The sequence below is a fragment of the Aquila chrysaetos genome, chromosome 11, assembly GCF_900496995.4.
Source record: "Aquila chrysaetos chrysaetos chromosome 11, bAquChr1.4, whole genome shotgun sequence".
Taxonomy (NCBI): domain Eukaryota; kingdom Metazoa; phylum Chordata; class Aves; order Accipitriformes; family Accipitridae; genus Aquila; species Aquila chrysaetos.
The window spans coordinates 8,847,235-8,863,968 of NC_044014.1; the positions used below are offsets into that span (position 1 = coordinate 8,847,235).

General features: G+C 35.6%; 1 protein-coding gene across 2 annotated transcripts in view; it reads right to left on the bottom strand.

Moving 5' to 3' along the window:
- Positions 1-7,653: 7,653 nt before the first annotated feature.
- ATRNL1 (attractin like 1) overlaps positions 7,654-16,734 on the bottom strand; it is a 539,891-nt gene continuing 530,810 nt past the window's right edge. For both annotated transcript variants that reach the window (XM_030030646.1, XM_030030645.1), the window contains one exon: positions 7,654-11,565. In XM_030030646.1, coding sequence (XP_029886506.1) covers positions 11,441-11,565 — 125 coding nt within the window. In that variant the 3' untranslated portion in view covers positions 7,654-11,440. The remainder of the gene's footprint in view (positions 11,566-16,734) is intronic.

The following is a 16,734-nucleotide window of genomic DNA, read 5'->3' on the forward strand; positions in this document are numbered from 1 at the left end:
CAGGATTTTTCGGTTGATTTGGACTCCTGAACTACAAAATAAACACAGTGATTCACAGTCAGAAAGGAAGAAGGGCAAGATGGCAGGAAGCCATTTCGATTTCTTGGCTTTCTGCATATTTTTGGCGTTTAGAGCTTAGTACACAGCACTTCGCCAGGAACCGATTCAGAACTAGAAGTTAGGTACCAGTCCAAAACAGAATTCATGCATTAAAAGCAGTAATTGGGAAGATGCTGGAGGTCACATGGGAATTAGCAATCTGAGAGTGTTTCCTAACACTAAAAACCTCAAAGCCATTAAATGCCTCTCCTTCTGATCTGGAAATTCCTTAGCACCTACAATTTGCCTTTAATTGAACAGGTGCCAAAATACTGCTTATACAGGAAGACCAACTTTTTGGACTTAGGTGTCCTTAATGGCTTTAACTCTGTTCAGATGGCTGAAGACCCTTGGAAGCCAAGGCTTGGGAGCACCTCCATCTGTTGAAACCACAGGAGTAGAAGATGCACATTGGTACTGTTTGCATGGTGGAAGACACGAAATCTATCTTGGTAAAGCAGCTGGAGGAGGCAGAACCGTGAAGTGCTTTTGCTTCAGTGCTATAAATAAATCTACTTAGGAATAAAACACTATTTTATCAAGCATATACATGGTCTACTTGGAAACCATGTGATTTCACGTAGCATGGGCTGCAGCATTTCAAATACTAATTCCATGAGCACAAGATTACAGAAGGTCACTTTGGCCAAGGAATGCATGTAGTGTGATACTAAAATAATTAAAAACTTAACATTTAAATGGAGAGCATCCTATCCCTCACAAAACCAGCATTTTTCTTCCAGTGACTACCCAACATATTAAGACCACAACAATTGACAGCTCCTACGTGATTGACAAAACATGAAACTATAACATTAGTGCATAACTAAGAACAGTGGTGAATGCTTTTTAATATCATAACTCTTGTTCCAGCACCTCATTTTTGCACAAATGTTCACATCAGCTGGTGGAAAAAATACCACACGTTCTTCATCTTAACAAACTTTCTTGCATTGATTAACGCAGCATTTTATGAGACTTGAAAGAACAAAGTTAAATGAACAAGAAGCGAAAACTTATGATGGATGTGTCCCTCATAGCATTTAGATCTTTTCCACTTGATTAAAAATTCCTAGTTCCTCTTCACTGAATTGTTTAGTTTTTTAGCAGTCTCTGTCCTGATTAAAACAAATTAGCATCAAAGATCCCCAGCTGAATGAGGAATCATTAATTGAGAAACATGCAATGCTCCTTAATTACCTTAGAACAGTCAGAGAACAAATAATCTTAGGTTTCAAAGGGGTTTGCACGCACTGTGCACCGTGGGCTTATTCTCTGTGTCTGCTGGAATAAAAGTAGACTCGCTTATACCGTTGAGGGATATCAGTACAAGCCTCAGTAAACACATTGTAGATTGTTTATCTAAAGTGAAAAAAAAAAAATAGCAAGGTAATGGCTGACTGGAAGAGATAGATGTTTCAGTTTATTATGTTGATCATAGCTTTCAATTTGCTTTGCATATGCCAACATTGACAGTGAAAGAATGAAAGCTGTTCGTTATTGATACAAATTTAAATACTTCTGGAGCTGGAGCGTTTTACTCAGAAGCACCTAACAAAATGTCAGACACGTAGGTACAGAGAGTAACTGTGCAGCTTGAAATAGCAGACAAAAAGGCAACAAACTTTCATAAAACCTGGCTCAAAAGGAATCCAAGGAATATTTGCTATTCCTTGGTTGCTTGTTCTTTGGTACACAGTTCTTCTGACTTGTTTTTTTTAAGCTATGACTCAAATTCCACAGATCAGTTAGTGCCAGCCTTCATAGGAGAAGGAGTAACTGACTTTTTTAAGGGCACAATATACTTACTAATATGAATATCTTAACATTTGTTTTGCTTCACCAGCTGATAGAAGAAATCCTGCAGAAAAATGTCACTCAATAGCACTGAGTGTATTCCTGGAGCAGAGCTGTTATTTACATTGCTTTGGCACTAAGGTTAATCCAGCAAGTGTTGCTAACTTTGAAACTAGACAGCGAAATTAAACGCTGTGCAGAACTACCTGAGTTAGCTGGGAACAAGCTGGCTTGTACCAGTGCCAGTATCCTGTGCTCTCTCACTGAGCTAATTAGCTCTGCAGAGCAGTAAGCTATTAGCAGGGGTGCAGTACAGTGCTGATGCAGCTGTGCCCTTCTGGTACCCAGAGTAACTCACCTCGAGTTAGCTGGAGAGATCTGCACCATACTTCATTACGCTATATAAACCTATCCCTACAATCTTTGGCATACAAAACCCTGATGCAATGTAATACAATGCATGCAGTTGACATAACAAGATGATCCCAATAAATATAAACACCATAGTAATAAATTTTAAAAAGAGTCCCAACACCACAGGAAAGCTTTGGGCTTGCTCCCAGTTCCTATAAACCTGTGCCATTACTCTATCAACAATGAAATTTTGCTGACATACCTCAGAAGGGTGATTCTAAGATCCATTAAAGAACTTGATCTAAATATTACATTCTGTCCTTAGTACTCTGGCACCTGAAGGACAGGAGTGGCACATCCAGCCTCTTATGCTAAATCTAGTTTGCTTGACCGTGTTTCAGTCCACAGCCGTGAATTTCTGTCTAACTGGAAGGCTGAAACTTTCAAAGATTTCAGTGGGGCTCATTCTTCTCCTAGACAACTAAGAATGGTACCCTCTCACAAAGCAACCCCCCCTTTTAGCTACAGTCTATGTAAAACTAGAAAGGAAAGTCAGAAAACTCCTCAAGCCCCTGGTGGACACCGCGCTCTTTATGCAGAAAGGTATCGTATATATTTGCAAGCAAAAACACAGACCTTGAGCCAAACTAACACTTCTATAGGTGAGACACATATATATGTATGTGTGTGAGCACAAATGTACCATTTGGGGTAATATATGAGTTAGCACTTTATTTTGTCTCTCCTCCTGTGAAACAGAATTTCACCTGTACATCACACTTCTAACAATTAAGTGAGAAATCAGAAGGCAAAATGTCATGTTGTTTACTGGTTTTAAGTTTTACTTATTTAGAGTTTAGTGATGCCGGTTTTGTTGCTGTTGAAATCATAATCTGTATGGGTACAGCTTCTGATGCCCTTCCTGTTGGCCTTCATTTTTAGAGTCTATAAACCAAACTAGTTGATCTTCCCAGACAGCAAAACTACTGTTAGCACATTGCACTGTCACAGGAACACAAATAAAGAAACCTTTGCAATTCTGGGTTGTTTGCCATCAAAGCAAGGTTTTGCAAAGCAGGCAAAAGCCAACCAAGCTTCAAAGCACTCCTTTTGGGTTGGTAATTTTTATAACAAAGGCAGTTTGTCATAACAAAAGGTTGAGCAAATACAGGGTAAATCACAAGTTCTGAATGCTTCGATTTTGAGCTACCATTGAGCCATACAATTTTAGAAAATAAACTAAATAATAACATAACATATACCATTAGTAAGATCAGTGGCTCAGTGGTAAAGAGAACATAAAGCTGTATGTTTTCCTTCTGATGGGACTGGGACAGGCACAGTGGGAGGCAAACCATACAAAATGGCAATCAGGTTAAGCAAGATGAGAACACCTATACGGCAATATGATGAGTTCACTTAAAATATTTCAATTTCTCAAACATTCTCCCCTCGCCCTCCAAGTATTGCACAAAACAACCCCCAGATCTACAGTACTACCAAAATAAGGCAATGGTTTGGCACATCTCCTCTGGCTCTTGGCAGAACACAATACCTTGGGTACATGGGTGACTCCAAAAGTTCTGCTGACTGTAAAAACCAGGGCAGGCTAAAGGAGTGGGGTCACATTAAAATAATATCGCTTGGATTTGAAGGCCTTTTCTTCGCAAAGAAGCATAAAACCTTAGAAAACACTTGAATAAGGTTTGGGAAAGCAGATAAAACTGCAGAGGTCTAAGGAAAGAGGGGACACCGAGGACATGGAACGTTTTGAGGGCAGATGGTGCAAGTGAAGCCAAAATGCAGTGCAGGGGAATGGGAACAACTGGCTGGATATCAAAACTTTAAAGGCCTGTGCAGGAGACAGCCTTGTCCCAGCAGAGTCAAAGTAAACATATATGCTACAAATAAAATTTACAAATTCTGAGGGATCCAGGAATCACTGAGTAGCAGCTAAGGACAGGTTTGAAGTTTTGGAAGATTTCTATATGAAATGTGCAGACGATGCTGGTACTAAGTGTAAGATGATTGGAGATACAGTAGGAGAACTGCTGAAGAAACCAACAGCATACTTCCAAGAGGAAAGATAAGAGAATTTGGAAAGGAGTCAGGATCAGCATGCGGCAAGGCCTGTATGCCTTCAGAACCTGGATCGGTTTCATGATGAGATTGAATCCAAAGGAAAAGCCAAGAGAGAAAGCCAATGCAAAAGACAATATTTGAAGGGCATGGTGGAGCGGATGAGGAACGTTAATGCCTGAGAAGGCGGCAGAGGCTACGCCTGGAGGAAAGGGTATCGTTTTCTTGCAAATCTGCTGAACAGCGAAAAACTTCTAATTTCAAAGAAGGAAGTTACAGAGGGATGGACCCGAGTTGTTTGTGGAGCTCAGTTCTGAAGAGATCCAAGAGGCAATTACAACCCTTTGGGAAGAGCTTGGCACCATGTGTTGACAGGGTTGCCATTAAATTATTAAAAGCAGGAGGAGGTAAATGAAGCCAAAAGCTGTACAGAATAATTCTGTTGATTTCAGATATCTGAAAAAGTTTCAGAGCAATGGAAGGTGGTTTTCATAAATGCAATGTAAAAGCTAGTGTGGTACGTGTCTTTTTCTTAAAGTCCATAAAGCTTCCTCAGAAGGCTTTTTTTTTTTTTTTTTTTTTTTTTTTTTTTTTTTTTTTAAATAAAGCAGGAACAGTTCAATAACACTGGTGGGCATTCTAGAAAAGAGTTCTACCAAATATTAAGTACTTTCAGGAGAGATTTGATAAGATATAACACTATAATCAGAATGAATACGCAGACTTACAGATTTTAAGAAATCTTATGATGCTGTATCATGGCCTTTGAGCTACATTGGAGGAATTTATAACTCCATAAAACATTTTTTAAAAGGCATAGTCACTATTTCCAATGAAGAAGATGGAGCATGAAGAGGGTGTAAAATCTCTGGCCCATTTAATATAAATGAGGAATTAAGGCATGGAAATGCATCATCCCCGATATTCTTCAACATGGTTAAAATGGTACAATCACTGACATTTTCAGACTACAGTGAACATCAAAATAGTGGAGCACCTTTGGGATCCTATGGTCTGGGCAACTGTGAATGAAGCAGAAGGTACAGTAAAAAGAATGGCTACTTGAAGAAGAAAACCAAAGAACAAATAACATAAAATCAGACATCTAAGAAGCCTGATTAATCAAAGATATCAGTAAGTTGAGTAGATTAGTAAAATGATTTACCAACAATGGGAAAGTGACCCCAATAGGAGAAATTGAGAGCAAATTCTGTGACCGCTATTGTGTGAAAAGCCACAGAGTATGAATTATTTAATGTCTGCCATCAACTGTTTATTTTCTTTTTTTTTTTTTTTTTTAATTATGCCTCAAGTTGTGGTATAGAAAACTGCAACATCTAGCACTATTAAATAAATCTGATACTAAATAACTTAATAACTAAAACATACTTAGCACTCACACAGTGACTGTTATTTTTAGATCCATAAAGAGCTCTGAGTACTCTCTAAATATTAATTAATTAATCTTCAATATTCCCATGTCATTAGTAAGGTTAATTTTATCATTCCTAAGTATTCAGTTAGGAAAATTAAAGCAGAAGAATGATTTGCCATATTCCAACCATCTATTTCGAAGCAGAAACAAAATTACCTGTATTAATACACACAGAAAGATTTTTATACCTGACCATTTGGTTCTTTGTGCTCTGGGAAGGGGGGAAGAAGAGACTTGCAGGAATATTAACCAATTTAATTTCTGAGAGAAAACTTTAGGACACAGACAATTTGGGTAGAGTTTTGTCATAAGAACATCCATATTGGTTATCCTAAACATTATATTCCAAAATTATGTTTATTTTTTCTCAAGTACATTTTATAGCTGGATATCATAAAAGAGCTTTAGGACTTCACATGAAAAAATAATTTCCTTTTCATGTTAACCACTAAAAATCACATCATAACAATGACTTTTGAAAAATACTGACCTGGAAAGGAATGTTGAAATGACTCAGACTTTCAGCAGAATTAAGATATCTTCTAGGTCTAGAAGCGTATTTGAAAAGCCCCATTGTATTCTTTTCTTGCTTCTTGTCTAACAAAAGGTCTTTTAGAAAAAACCATTTGCTAAAATTGGAAAAGAACATAGCTAAGCATTGTTTTGTTGATAACATAGAAAGGTAAACAGTTACTGGTAAATGAGTAACAATCCTCTCAAACTCCAAATTCATATAAGCTTCCTGTATTATTAACTATGGCCTTAGCACGTAAAAACTATTACAGAAAAATATACTAAAAAATAAAGTATATAAAAAGATGGATGACATTTGCCTCACTTTATGCACTCAGTCTCAGACAAGCTGAAAATATTGATAGCCAATGGATAATAATTGATAACACTTCATAATTGATAACATTCCCTATATAGTATTTCAAACAGACTTCTATATCCTCACTCACAATGATAAAGAAATGACCATTAGTATACACATAAATAGTCACTGATTCAGTTAGTCTTCATACTGTTCAATATGATATGCGAGAATATGTAAGGAAATTGAGAAAATGTTCTGATTCAGATCAGCTGTGAAACCAATTATGTAATTCCATACATACAGGTATATATATGCTTTCTCTATGTTTTAAAGAGGGTTGTTTGGTTTGTGGGTTTTTTTTTTCCTTGTTGTTCATCACTCCCACCTTTGCTTTCTTATTTCAGAAAAAGGAAGTTTTTAACATATCTGAAGAGGTGCAAAGAGATGTTTTTTACCAAAACATGACTCACCTTCAACTTACGTGACCAAAGAAGTTTCAACGAAAGAAAGCCTGGGGTAGTAATAGTCCCCTTTCAGCTTCGCAATAAATTTCAGAGGGTCACTATAATTTCAACTACATGTACAAGATGATGATTTTTTACATCAGAAATATCTGTAGCCATGGAAATGACCACATATTGCTGTATATGCAGTCATATAGAAATATAAGCATTCATTTTGAAAGTGAAATAGCATTAAATAAGGAAAAGTTGAAACAACATATGGCCCCGAGTTGTACAAGCCCAGGTTCTGCAAGGCCTGTTTTTGCCAGCTTTGTTCTCCTTCATTAGTATTTAACAAGCAAGTACAGCTGAAGACAATAGGGGAAGTTCTGGCCACCTGTAGACAACAGTAGTTTTGCTATTATTTGCCATAAACATCTAAAATAGCCTTAGGTATTCTATACTTTACTTTAGAGATGATCCACAATAAGTATCAGTAAACTACAGCTTTTCAGGTAATGCTGCACCTTAGAGATTGAAAAAATAGAGTTAATTTATTTAATTTTCCCCAGTAACGTCAAGCATTCTAGATAGGACAACTTTGCTTAAAAAAAGAGAGGGATTGTTAATTACCTTTAACAGAGACTTTTCCTTTATTGTCAAGAAACCTTTCAGATGCTTTTTAAAAAACTGGTAATGAAATTAGATACATAATGATTCTATAATTTAGATAAATACTGTGAAAGTTATTATGCATGAAGACTGAACATCTGTTAAAGTGATCCCAAACTAAAATTCTTACCATCAGGTTTCCAGCTCTCCACATTAGATTATTTGGAAAATAATTATTGCTGCAGATTTTACCCATAACAAATTCCACGTCCCAATCTGAACTTGTCTAAATGTTTTTGATTTGGGAAGATGAGAGGGGACTCTAACTATAAAGAGAGCGGTCAGCTATGAAAATTTTCAAACCAGATGAATCTGAATACTCCTAATTAATGGTATCTTCATGCTTTAACATACCTAGAATTTGGTCTTTTTTTTTTTTTTTTTATATAATTTTAATAGTGGCAACTTATAGACAACCATTTTTTGTATAGGTGAACTAGCATTTCATTACATTTCATAGGAATGTAATGAATGGAAGCAAGTATTCTAAAGTATTATTTATATGTGCACAAATTTGATTTAAGTAGTTTCAGGACTTTATATAAATATACAAGTACAGAGAGGAATTGAAGTACTGGTGAACCCATGCTACCATGGACAGTCTATCTCAAATTTTGAACAGTAATTCGTAGCTGCTGAATTTCCCTCAGCAGAATCCACGGACTGAGGGAGTGGAGGTGGAGTCCTGACAGTCAGAACTTCACTGGGGCTTACTTTCCAGAACAGCACTTAGTTGTTTATTTTTCATCCAACATAAATCACATTAGGGGTAAAACAAGCCATTCAACATTTTCTGACTCTAAGAGAGTTCAAAAGTTAAATTGGAGAACAGGGTTTAAGAAAATTGGCTTTTTCATGAAGCAATCATAATGTGACAGTTGATAAAACATCTCATCTGATGTACAGTGATCATTACTAAAAAGTTTGCGCTTGCCAACAACTAACAAAATGTAGTTAACATCAGACATATTATGCTATTTTTATACCTTTCAAATAGAAGGCTGTAAGAGTTATTTTGAAACTTTGGTTTGAGATGTGTTGGCAAACTTCTGGTATTTAAGCATGGCCATTATATAAGTATTTTTATTTATTTTTTTTATTATTATATGACCTTACTAATTGGCATGCAATCAAGGATTCTGGGAGAAGAAAAACACTTTAGAAAAAAACATTCTCAGAGTGAATGAAAATGCTGAATGATCCCATGGCAAACATGCTTTTCTTCTACAATAAAATAACATATTTAACTGTTAACACAATAAAATGGCTGATAGCTATTTGCCCATCTTCAGTGTTGCAATACAATATTTTAATCCCTTTAAAACTCATACCTGCTTTTCAAGTATTTATCAAACTCCAGTTGAGATACGGAGGAACGTAATCCTTTATGAGTGAATACAGTCAAAACTGTTCTACAAGACTACGTGGTCTTTCTGTGTATGGGGTTTCCAGTACATTCACAAAACACACACTGTATATTTCTTATGTGAAATGTTTAGGTTGAGGATAATACAGAGTTTGGAATATATTCCAGACAAGTGGTTCTTTCCTTTTCATAAGTGTATGCATCATATAAACCAGTTCCATTGGTTTATATTCATTTGAACAGATCAGCTTTAAAACTGACAGAAAGGGTTGTTTTCAAAAGACCATTTTTTTCCACTATGCTAAGTAGCACTGGTTGAAAGTTCCCAACAGAAGCTTTAAAAAGGAATTTTTAAAGTTTTAAGATATAAGAGATTGAGGTCAGAATAGGCAATAAAATTCACAAGATTGTGATGGCATTATTTTAGGATAATAATCTTATTTTAAGATATGAAAATATTGAAACAATCATGCCAGCATAAGAAATAATTATACCATAATTCATAAGTGCATAATTTATCAAAACAATAGAGCAGTCATGGTTAGATGCAACCTAATACTCCTGTATAAGATATAACTACATACTGTACAATCGTTCCTTTTTATAGTTATTTTTACATTTAGTCTTCATCCAAATTAAGCTGAGTACTTCTATGTATGAATGGCATTACGAAATAAACACAACTCACAACAGGGCTTTATTACTGCTACTGCACCACCATGGCATGCAAGTAACTATGTAGTCAACTATAAACAGTAAAATGTCATCATCTTCATGAAATAAAAAGAACATGAAAAATACAGATATAGTAGTAAACATCAATTATCTTTTTATATCTTTCGTATTTACCAAAAGTCTATCATTACATGAGGTATTTATACCTCTGTATCACTCTCCTGTACTAGTACGGTGGCAAATTTGGAGTTGAGAAACTATGCTTTCAACAAGCTTGTACAAAACTACTAGTTTCATATTATACTGCTGCCAATGTGTAATGCGTAAATGAGAATATGACACATCTGCTACCTACCCCTTAGCATTCTCTTACTTTTTTGTATATTCATGAATTTTGAGTAAATAAAAAGACTGAGGGCCATTAAAGCTGTTTGCTAGGTTATCTGTCATGGCGACTGAGCCCCTAAAAGACTAATGTCCTATAGAAAGGAAACTCTTTCATCTGCTTTTTGTTGCTGAGTACTGATTCTGTGAGGTTCCATGCTGGATGTTGGATTTGAGAACCACTGTTGGAAGCAACTTGGATTTATAAATATTTATTTATTTAGTGTTTGTTATGCAGGGTAATTCCTTAACTGGTGTGAAAGTGAGAATGAGATGAAATTCTGCAGCTGGGAGAAAAAAAAACCAAACATCCATACTTTATTATAAAAACAAGGATCAAAGTGCTGACTGGGATTCATTTCTTCTGCTTGGAGGTCAGGACAATATATAGATACTAGCAAATTTCAATATTGAAATGGGAGCAGGTAGAATAACAGCAAGTTAAACTCTCCTTAGATTTGCAATCTTGGAGAGTCTCTTGGAAAAAAAAGCAAACTTTATTGCAAAAGAAGCTTTTCCATGCTCAATTAATTTTGCTAATCAGTTAGCTGGCATGGAGGACCCACATGTGCTCTTTGTAAAACATATCATTCAGAATTCAGAATAGACTCTTAGGTACAGAAACATGAAAGCCCACCCATCACTCTGCTGCAGCCCAGATTATGTTTCTGAGGCTTTTGAAAGGTAAAGAAAAATAATCATGAAATGCTCAAATCACGTTTTTTTGTGGAATTATGTTTCAAATATTACGTGTGGTGTTCTTGGTTTATACCTATGCTAAATTCAAAAGCTGCCTACCTATTTCAGGCAGTGATAAAAGAACACCTAAATCCAAATTATCCTCTTTAGTTCCTGCTTGCTGGAAAGAAATCTTAATGCTGATTACAAGGAAAGAACTGTACAATTCTCTTTGTTACATTAAGCTATACAAAAATGTCCTTTAGTTTCCTGGAATTTGCTTAGTTTTCAATTATACAATTTTCTTCTACATTACAAAACAATGTACAGTTTTTCCTAGTTCTGTTCAAGGATTTTCCCTGCTCTGATATGTTCAGGTTTAAGAATACTAGGTAATTTGTTTCATATTTTGTTGATACCAGGATCCACTCTTTATATTAAAGCTCATCAAACATATTCATACCTACCATAAGTTTGTTCTGCTTTGGGGTATAGTAGGCTGTGTGACTAAAACAGAGCACAGTACCTCATATGTTCATTCATAGATTTGCCTCCATAAAAACTGAGGCTGTAGTATAGCTTTCAATGGAAGCCATTTAAAAAGAAAACATTACAGAATATACAATTGTAGTTTTTGAATCTCAGACGCAAGTTCCTTGACGTGTTGAAAGATGATGTTTTCGATTTCTGACTCCTGAACTCTTATCTTTACAGTCCGCGGGCTTCTGTTGTGAAATGTCTATCAGTGCACTTGCAATTGCAAGACCTGTAAGATAAATAAAGGAAAAACAAAATTTAATGCCCAGCTTTCCTGAGAAGAGTTCCAGAGCAGTGTGATGGTTAGTTTCATGCCGAGTTTTTGTACTTTCCCACAAGTGATCAGTTTTATTTCAGACTTAGATAACAAGTTCTCACTTTTTAAAATGCTACCTGGTAACAGTGAAGAAACAGAGGAAGAAAAAAAGTGCAGTTAAGACACTAGCCTGGAAATCAGGAGAACTGAGTTCCATTTAAGTCTCTCATTGATTTGCTTTGTGATCTTAGCATCACCTCTCTTTATCACCATTTTCTTGGTTATGGTTATGGTGGACCAGCAGCAATCTGACATGGATTTTCTCTTATTAAATGTTTGTGCATTGCATTTAGAAATGGATGAAACTATCAAATCAGAAAATAAAGGAGAAATGGAGACCACAGTTAAGACAAAATTGTATCCTTGAATATTTCCCTTTGCAATGCCTCCCTAATTTGGGAATATGAAGAAGTTAGTATCTACCATGAACGAAAAGATAGAAAATGTCTTTCCAGAATGCATGGATTTGTGAACAGACAGTGAACTGGGATGCTGTTGGCCTGGATAAATTCTAAATGTTGTCAACTCACCAAAACTCTTCTTTTTCAGATTCTGGTTAAGTTGTTGATATTTCATGACCTGTTATAATCTTAACAGGGTTTTACAGAGGGCAGGCACAGCCATGCTTAGGAAATGAGTAGTTTAAGAATTTACTCTTTGATTTGCTTTTTACTGCACACGCGCTAGAAATTACTGACTTCTGCTGAAAGGCTGTGGTTGACAACACACTTAATACATGGTGGTTCTGAATTTTTAAATTCACATAGGTGATATTGCAATGAAATGGATTCGGAGTTTTTACATCATTCATATGTTCTACTGCACCCCAACAGCAATAAAACCATGACACTTATATCTGCAAAAGCACGTCTATATAGACCCATAATGTAGGTAAAGATGGTGCTGGTTCTCCATACTGCCCAATACATCTCAATCTCTAACCAGTAGCAGTACTACTCCACAAGGAAACCTTGAAAATACTTTTCATCATGTTTAACAGGCAGTCTCTATTTTTTAACTCAGGCCAATATCAAACTCAGTTTATCTATTACAGAATCCAATTTTGTAATATTTTTCAGGTGTTCCCTCATTACAGCACTGATCTACTAAGAAACTGTGCAAAAAATATTTCTCACAAGTGTTTCTACAGGCTTCTTTCTTAGTGTATGATGTACTGTCAGATTCGGTTCTGGTTTCCAGTATCCTGAAAAAATCTATGCTATTGCACACTGTAACACTACCTTTCTTACTTCACAAAAATGTTGCAAGAATTAATTAATGTGCATACAGCTTTTTGAAAATGTACAGCACTATACTGTAAAATGCTAAGTACAATTATCATTGCTACATTTCAAGTCATTTTTCTCACATACACATTTATTTCCTGGCATGAGCTAGTGATGCCTTAAATTGGACTTTGATAAATTAAATTTTTGAAATCTTTGAGGCACCTTTAAAGTATCAGCAGTATGTGGTATTAGCAAATTCAAGGATAAAACCTAAATAACATTTTGATGGTCGCTTACATGTGATCCTGTCTTTAACAGCTAGGCTTAGGGAGTATGCTAAATGGAGTGAATATTATTAGGAAAACAGATTTTCCATTTTTTATAAGATATTTTAAAATATACTTGCATGTATAATGCTAACCTCAGTTTACATAACAATTAACAGAAAGGAAGAACTATTTCCTTCAAATCTAATGCTGCATACTGGGATATACTGGCATGCTGTTAGAGTTCCATTAAAATCGGGTCACTACAGAAGATCATTTTTCAAAACGTCAAACAAATCATCTGATGAAATTCATTTATTATGTTCTCTACGCCCAGCATAGTTCCTTGTTATCAAAGCAATACAATTAACTGGGGGAACAATTCATTATTTCAGACTGGCAGTCTAAAGGAATTTCATTTACCAAGTCAAGCTGATGCACAGGCACTGCAAGTAAGCAGAATTTACATCAAAATACAACAGAAGATTTGATAAAAATGCTGTGGCTTAAATATTCATTAAAAGAAAAAAACCAAAACAGTCCCTGTATTTTACAGGTTTTGTATCTAAACAACAACTGTGAATTCATTTATGGTCATTGAAGTTGGAATTGTAAATCCTATAGTGCTCTATATCTGTTTCCTCAGTTCATAAGTTATTACTTTTACCCATCTTCCCCGAATGCTGCCATTTGAACGTCCTACCTACCATCCAAACTGGTATTTTCCAAGCCAGTACATGGGCTTTGGTTGCTTCTGACTCTTGAGTAAGGAGGCAGAAAGGAACAGTGGAATCAGTAAGCACCCCACATGGAGAATCAGTGGGTCACCTCTAATAGTCTAATTTCTGGAATTTCAAGCCTAGCTGCAGAACCGGACCTATTTGTAAGTTTAGTTTGTTTTTCTACTAAATGTTATAGAAATAACCTGACCTAGTTCTACGCAGCTAAATCAACCTCTAGCTTGTTTTAAGGACATGTATGGGAAGATCATTAAGAAGTGAGCCCAGTCAAATACATAAGTGGAAAGTATATTTTTGTAAGAGATAATTGCATCCACAATGAGAAAAATACCGGAGAAAGCAATATGAACTTGGTTATCTTTAGCAGAACTATTGTCTTTCCTAATGGAAGTTAAATGGTAATAGTTTATTCTCAGCAAGTAAGTGTCTAATCATAAAATTACTGGTGTGTGAATTTTTTGTTGTTTTTTTTTACAATTATGCAAAACAATTAATAAGTACAGGAATAAAATACAGCACATCAAAAGAGATTGCCTTGAAAAGCGCATTCCCGATTTATATACAAACAGCACTTTAATTCTGCATTTGAACAAAAGCATCTGAAAAAGTCATTCATTTTGAGATGCTCTCCTCCCAGTCTCTGTAAAAACAGGCAGTACTATATATTTTAATTTTGCAGCAAAACAGCTTCATTAGGCGTGAAAGGTTAATTGCAGGTTTAAGTGCAGTTCAGGGAACAATGCACGAGTCTGTAGTGAATAGCACAGTCTGCTACAGGAAGGCTGAGTGCTATAAACTGTTTGCCCTGCTGAAATGTTTTACTACCTCATTTACTAACTGTCTTCTTTTACTGCTTGTATTTGTAGTTCTTCTAAACCTTTAATAGCTACAGTTTTATTTCACTGTAATCAGATTTAAATGGAAATACCCATGCTGGGATGTTTAAACATTTTTCCTCTGATTGTATACAGCTACATTTGAACTGATGTAAGGCTACACTATCTCTCAAAGTAGAAAAAAAACCTTACATTGAAAAAGTTAGTCTTACATGCTGACGTGCATATTTAAAATCTTTTTTCCTCCTCTATTGTTCATTTTAATGAGAAATGCATTGAGTTCTTACTATCCGCTTTGTTGAAAGTAAGGGAACAAAGAATGACCTCAGATTCATGGTTAGGCAGGTAACTGGAAATGTTTTTTTCAATTTAAATATGTATTATTCAGAGATAACATTTGGATAGATGTCTTCATTTGATTAAATTCTACACGTTTTCATTGTTATGCACAATCAGAACATTCAGAAAGCTGAAGACAATAAAATAACTGCAGCTCGGGTAGATCAATTAGATTTGTTTGACGTTTTAACCAAAATTATAGTCATTGCTTAAGGTGACCTTAAGCAACGAAAATAAAATGACAGCTGCCATACAGAGACTTAAACAGAAAAGACTGGGTAAACGCTGTACTGTTAAAGTAATAGCTTCACCCTTCAGGACCCAGCAGTCTTTGTGTTACTTCCATTTGTTGATTCTTTAAAGACGTGTTACTGTACATGGTCACCTAATAGTGGGCAGAGTCCTTTTATCATAAAGGATCTGTTACTTGAAGTCTTTCCATTGTACAAGATGCAATGTCTGTGAATATCTGTACAAATGGATCTAAACAGTTTGAAGACATACTAAGTGATGAGAATTACAGACTCTAGTGCCTCATGAAGATGACCATAACACACAGTGAGGCCAGTGAAGACAATTTCATGCTCATCAATAAAACTACCAGTTATTATTATAGGGAATTTTAATGAGTTCTGTCATTTATCATTATTTCAGGTTGATAAAGAAAAGTTTTGTAAATACACAATGTATAGTATGTGTGTATAAATGACATTTATATACAAACCCACCTTGTTAACAATGCAGTTTTGTATTATCTGTTTCTTAATCTGATGAAGCAGATCACATTCACCATAACCTTTATGGATGCATACCAGGACTGCATACATTTATTCTTCATAGGAAATGTACATGTTAGCTATAGTGTCTATAATGGCGGAGGAACATAACTTTCAAGAAGGTTGTCGTTAGGCGAGTGTTTCTGAGTACCCACTGAAAAAATTCTCTCACTTTCTGTGAGACATTGTGTTAGGAATATTCCTATTCAGTTTAGTTGTTTGATAGAATTTTCAAGATTGTCTGGTACTTCCTACACTTCTCCTGTTTTCTCACTCAAACTTTCTCCAAGTAGACTAACTCATGATTAACTTTCATGACTGAAAAGGCCAGAATGTTGTTTGTGTCAAGTCATGTCAGGAGATATCCAAAAGGTACATAAAATGGAACCAGAACAAAATCTGGGCTGCAAAAGCATGATCCACAAAACCTTCTCCTAACCACATACAAACCTGATACTCAAGTGCCTACTTTCCAGGAGAAAAATTAAGAGTCATCTGAAGTTCAAGACTGTACATGCCTAGAGGAACGACTCTATCTCACAACAGAGCTAAGTTCATTTCAAAGTCAGAAAGTAGTCAAATCCTTCATGAGTATCTGAGGGTCCTGATCTGGCAGGTGTGCCTAGACGATATCCAGAGATCACGGACTTAGTCACAGAGAAAAAAAAATCATAAGCAACTGCCAAGAAGAATAAGAATCTTCATAACCTGTCATATTGAATGTTTTTTTATTTGAATTAGAATTTTTTTTAAAGGACAAGCTGACAGCCCCTCAGAATCACAAAGTCTTTTTATGGGCTTCTCTTCCTGTTTGGTGCATGTATGTGTATTTTAAGCTGACACCACTCTTACTATGAGAAAGATATATTAAGCAAACTAAACTAACTAGGAAATTA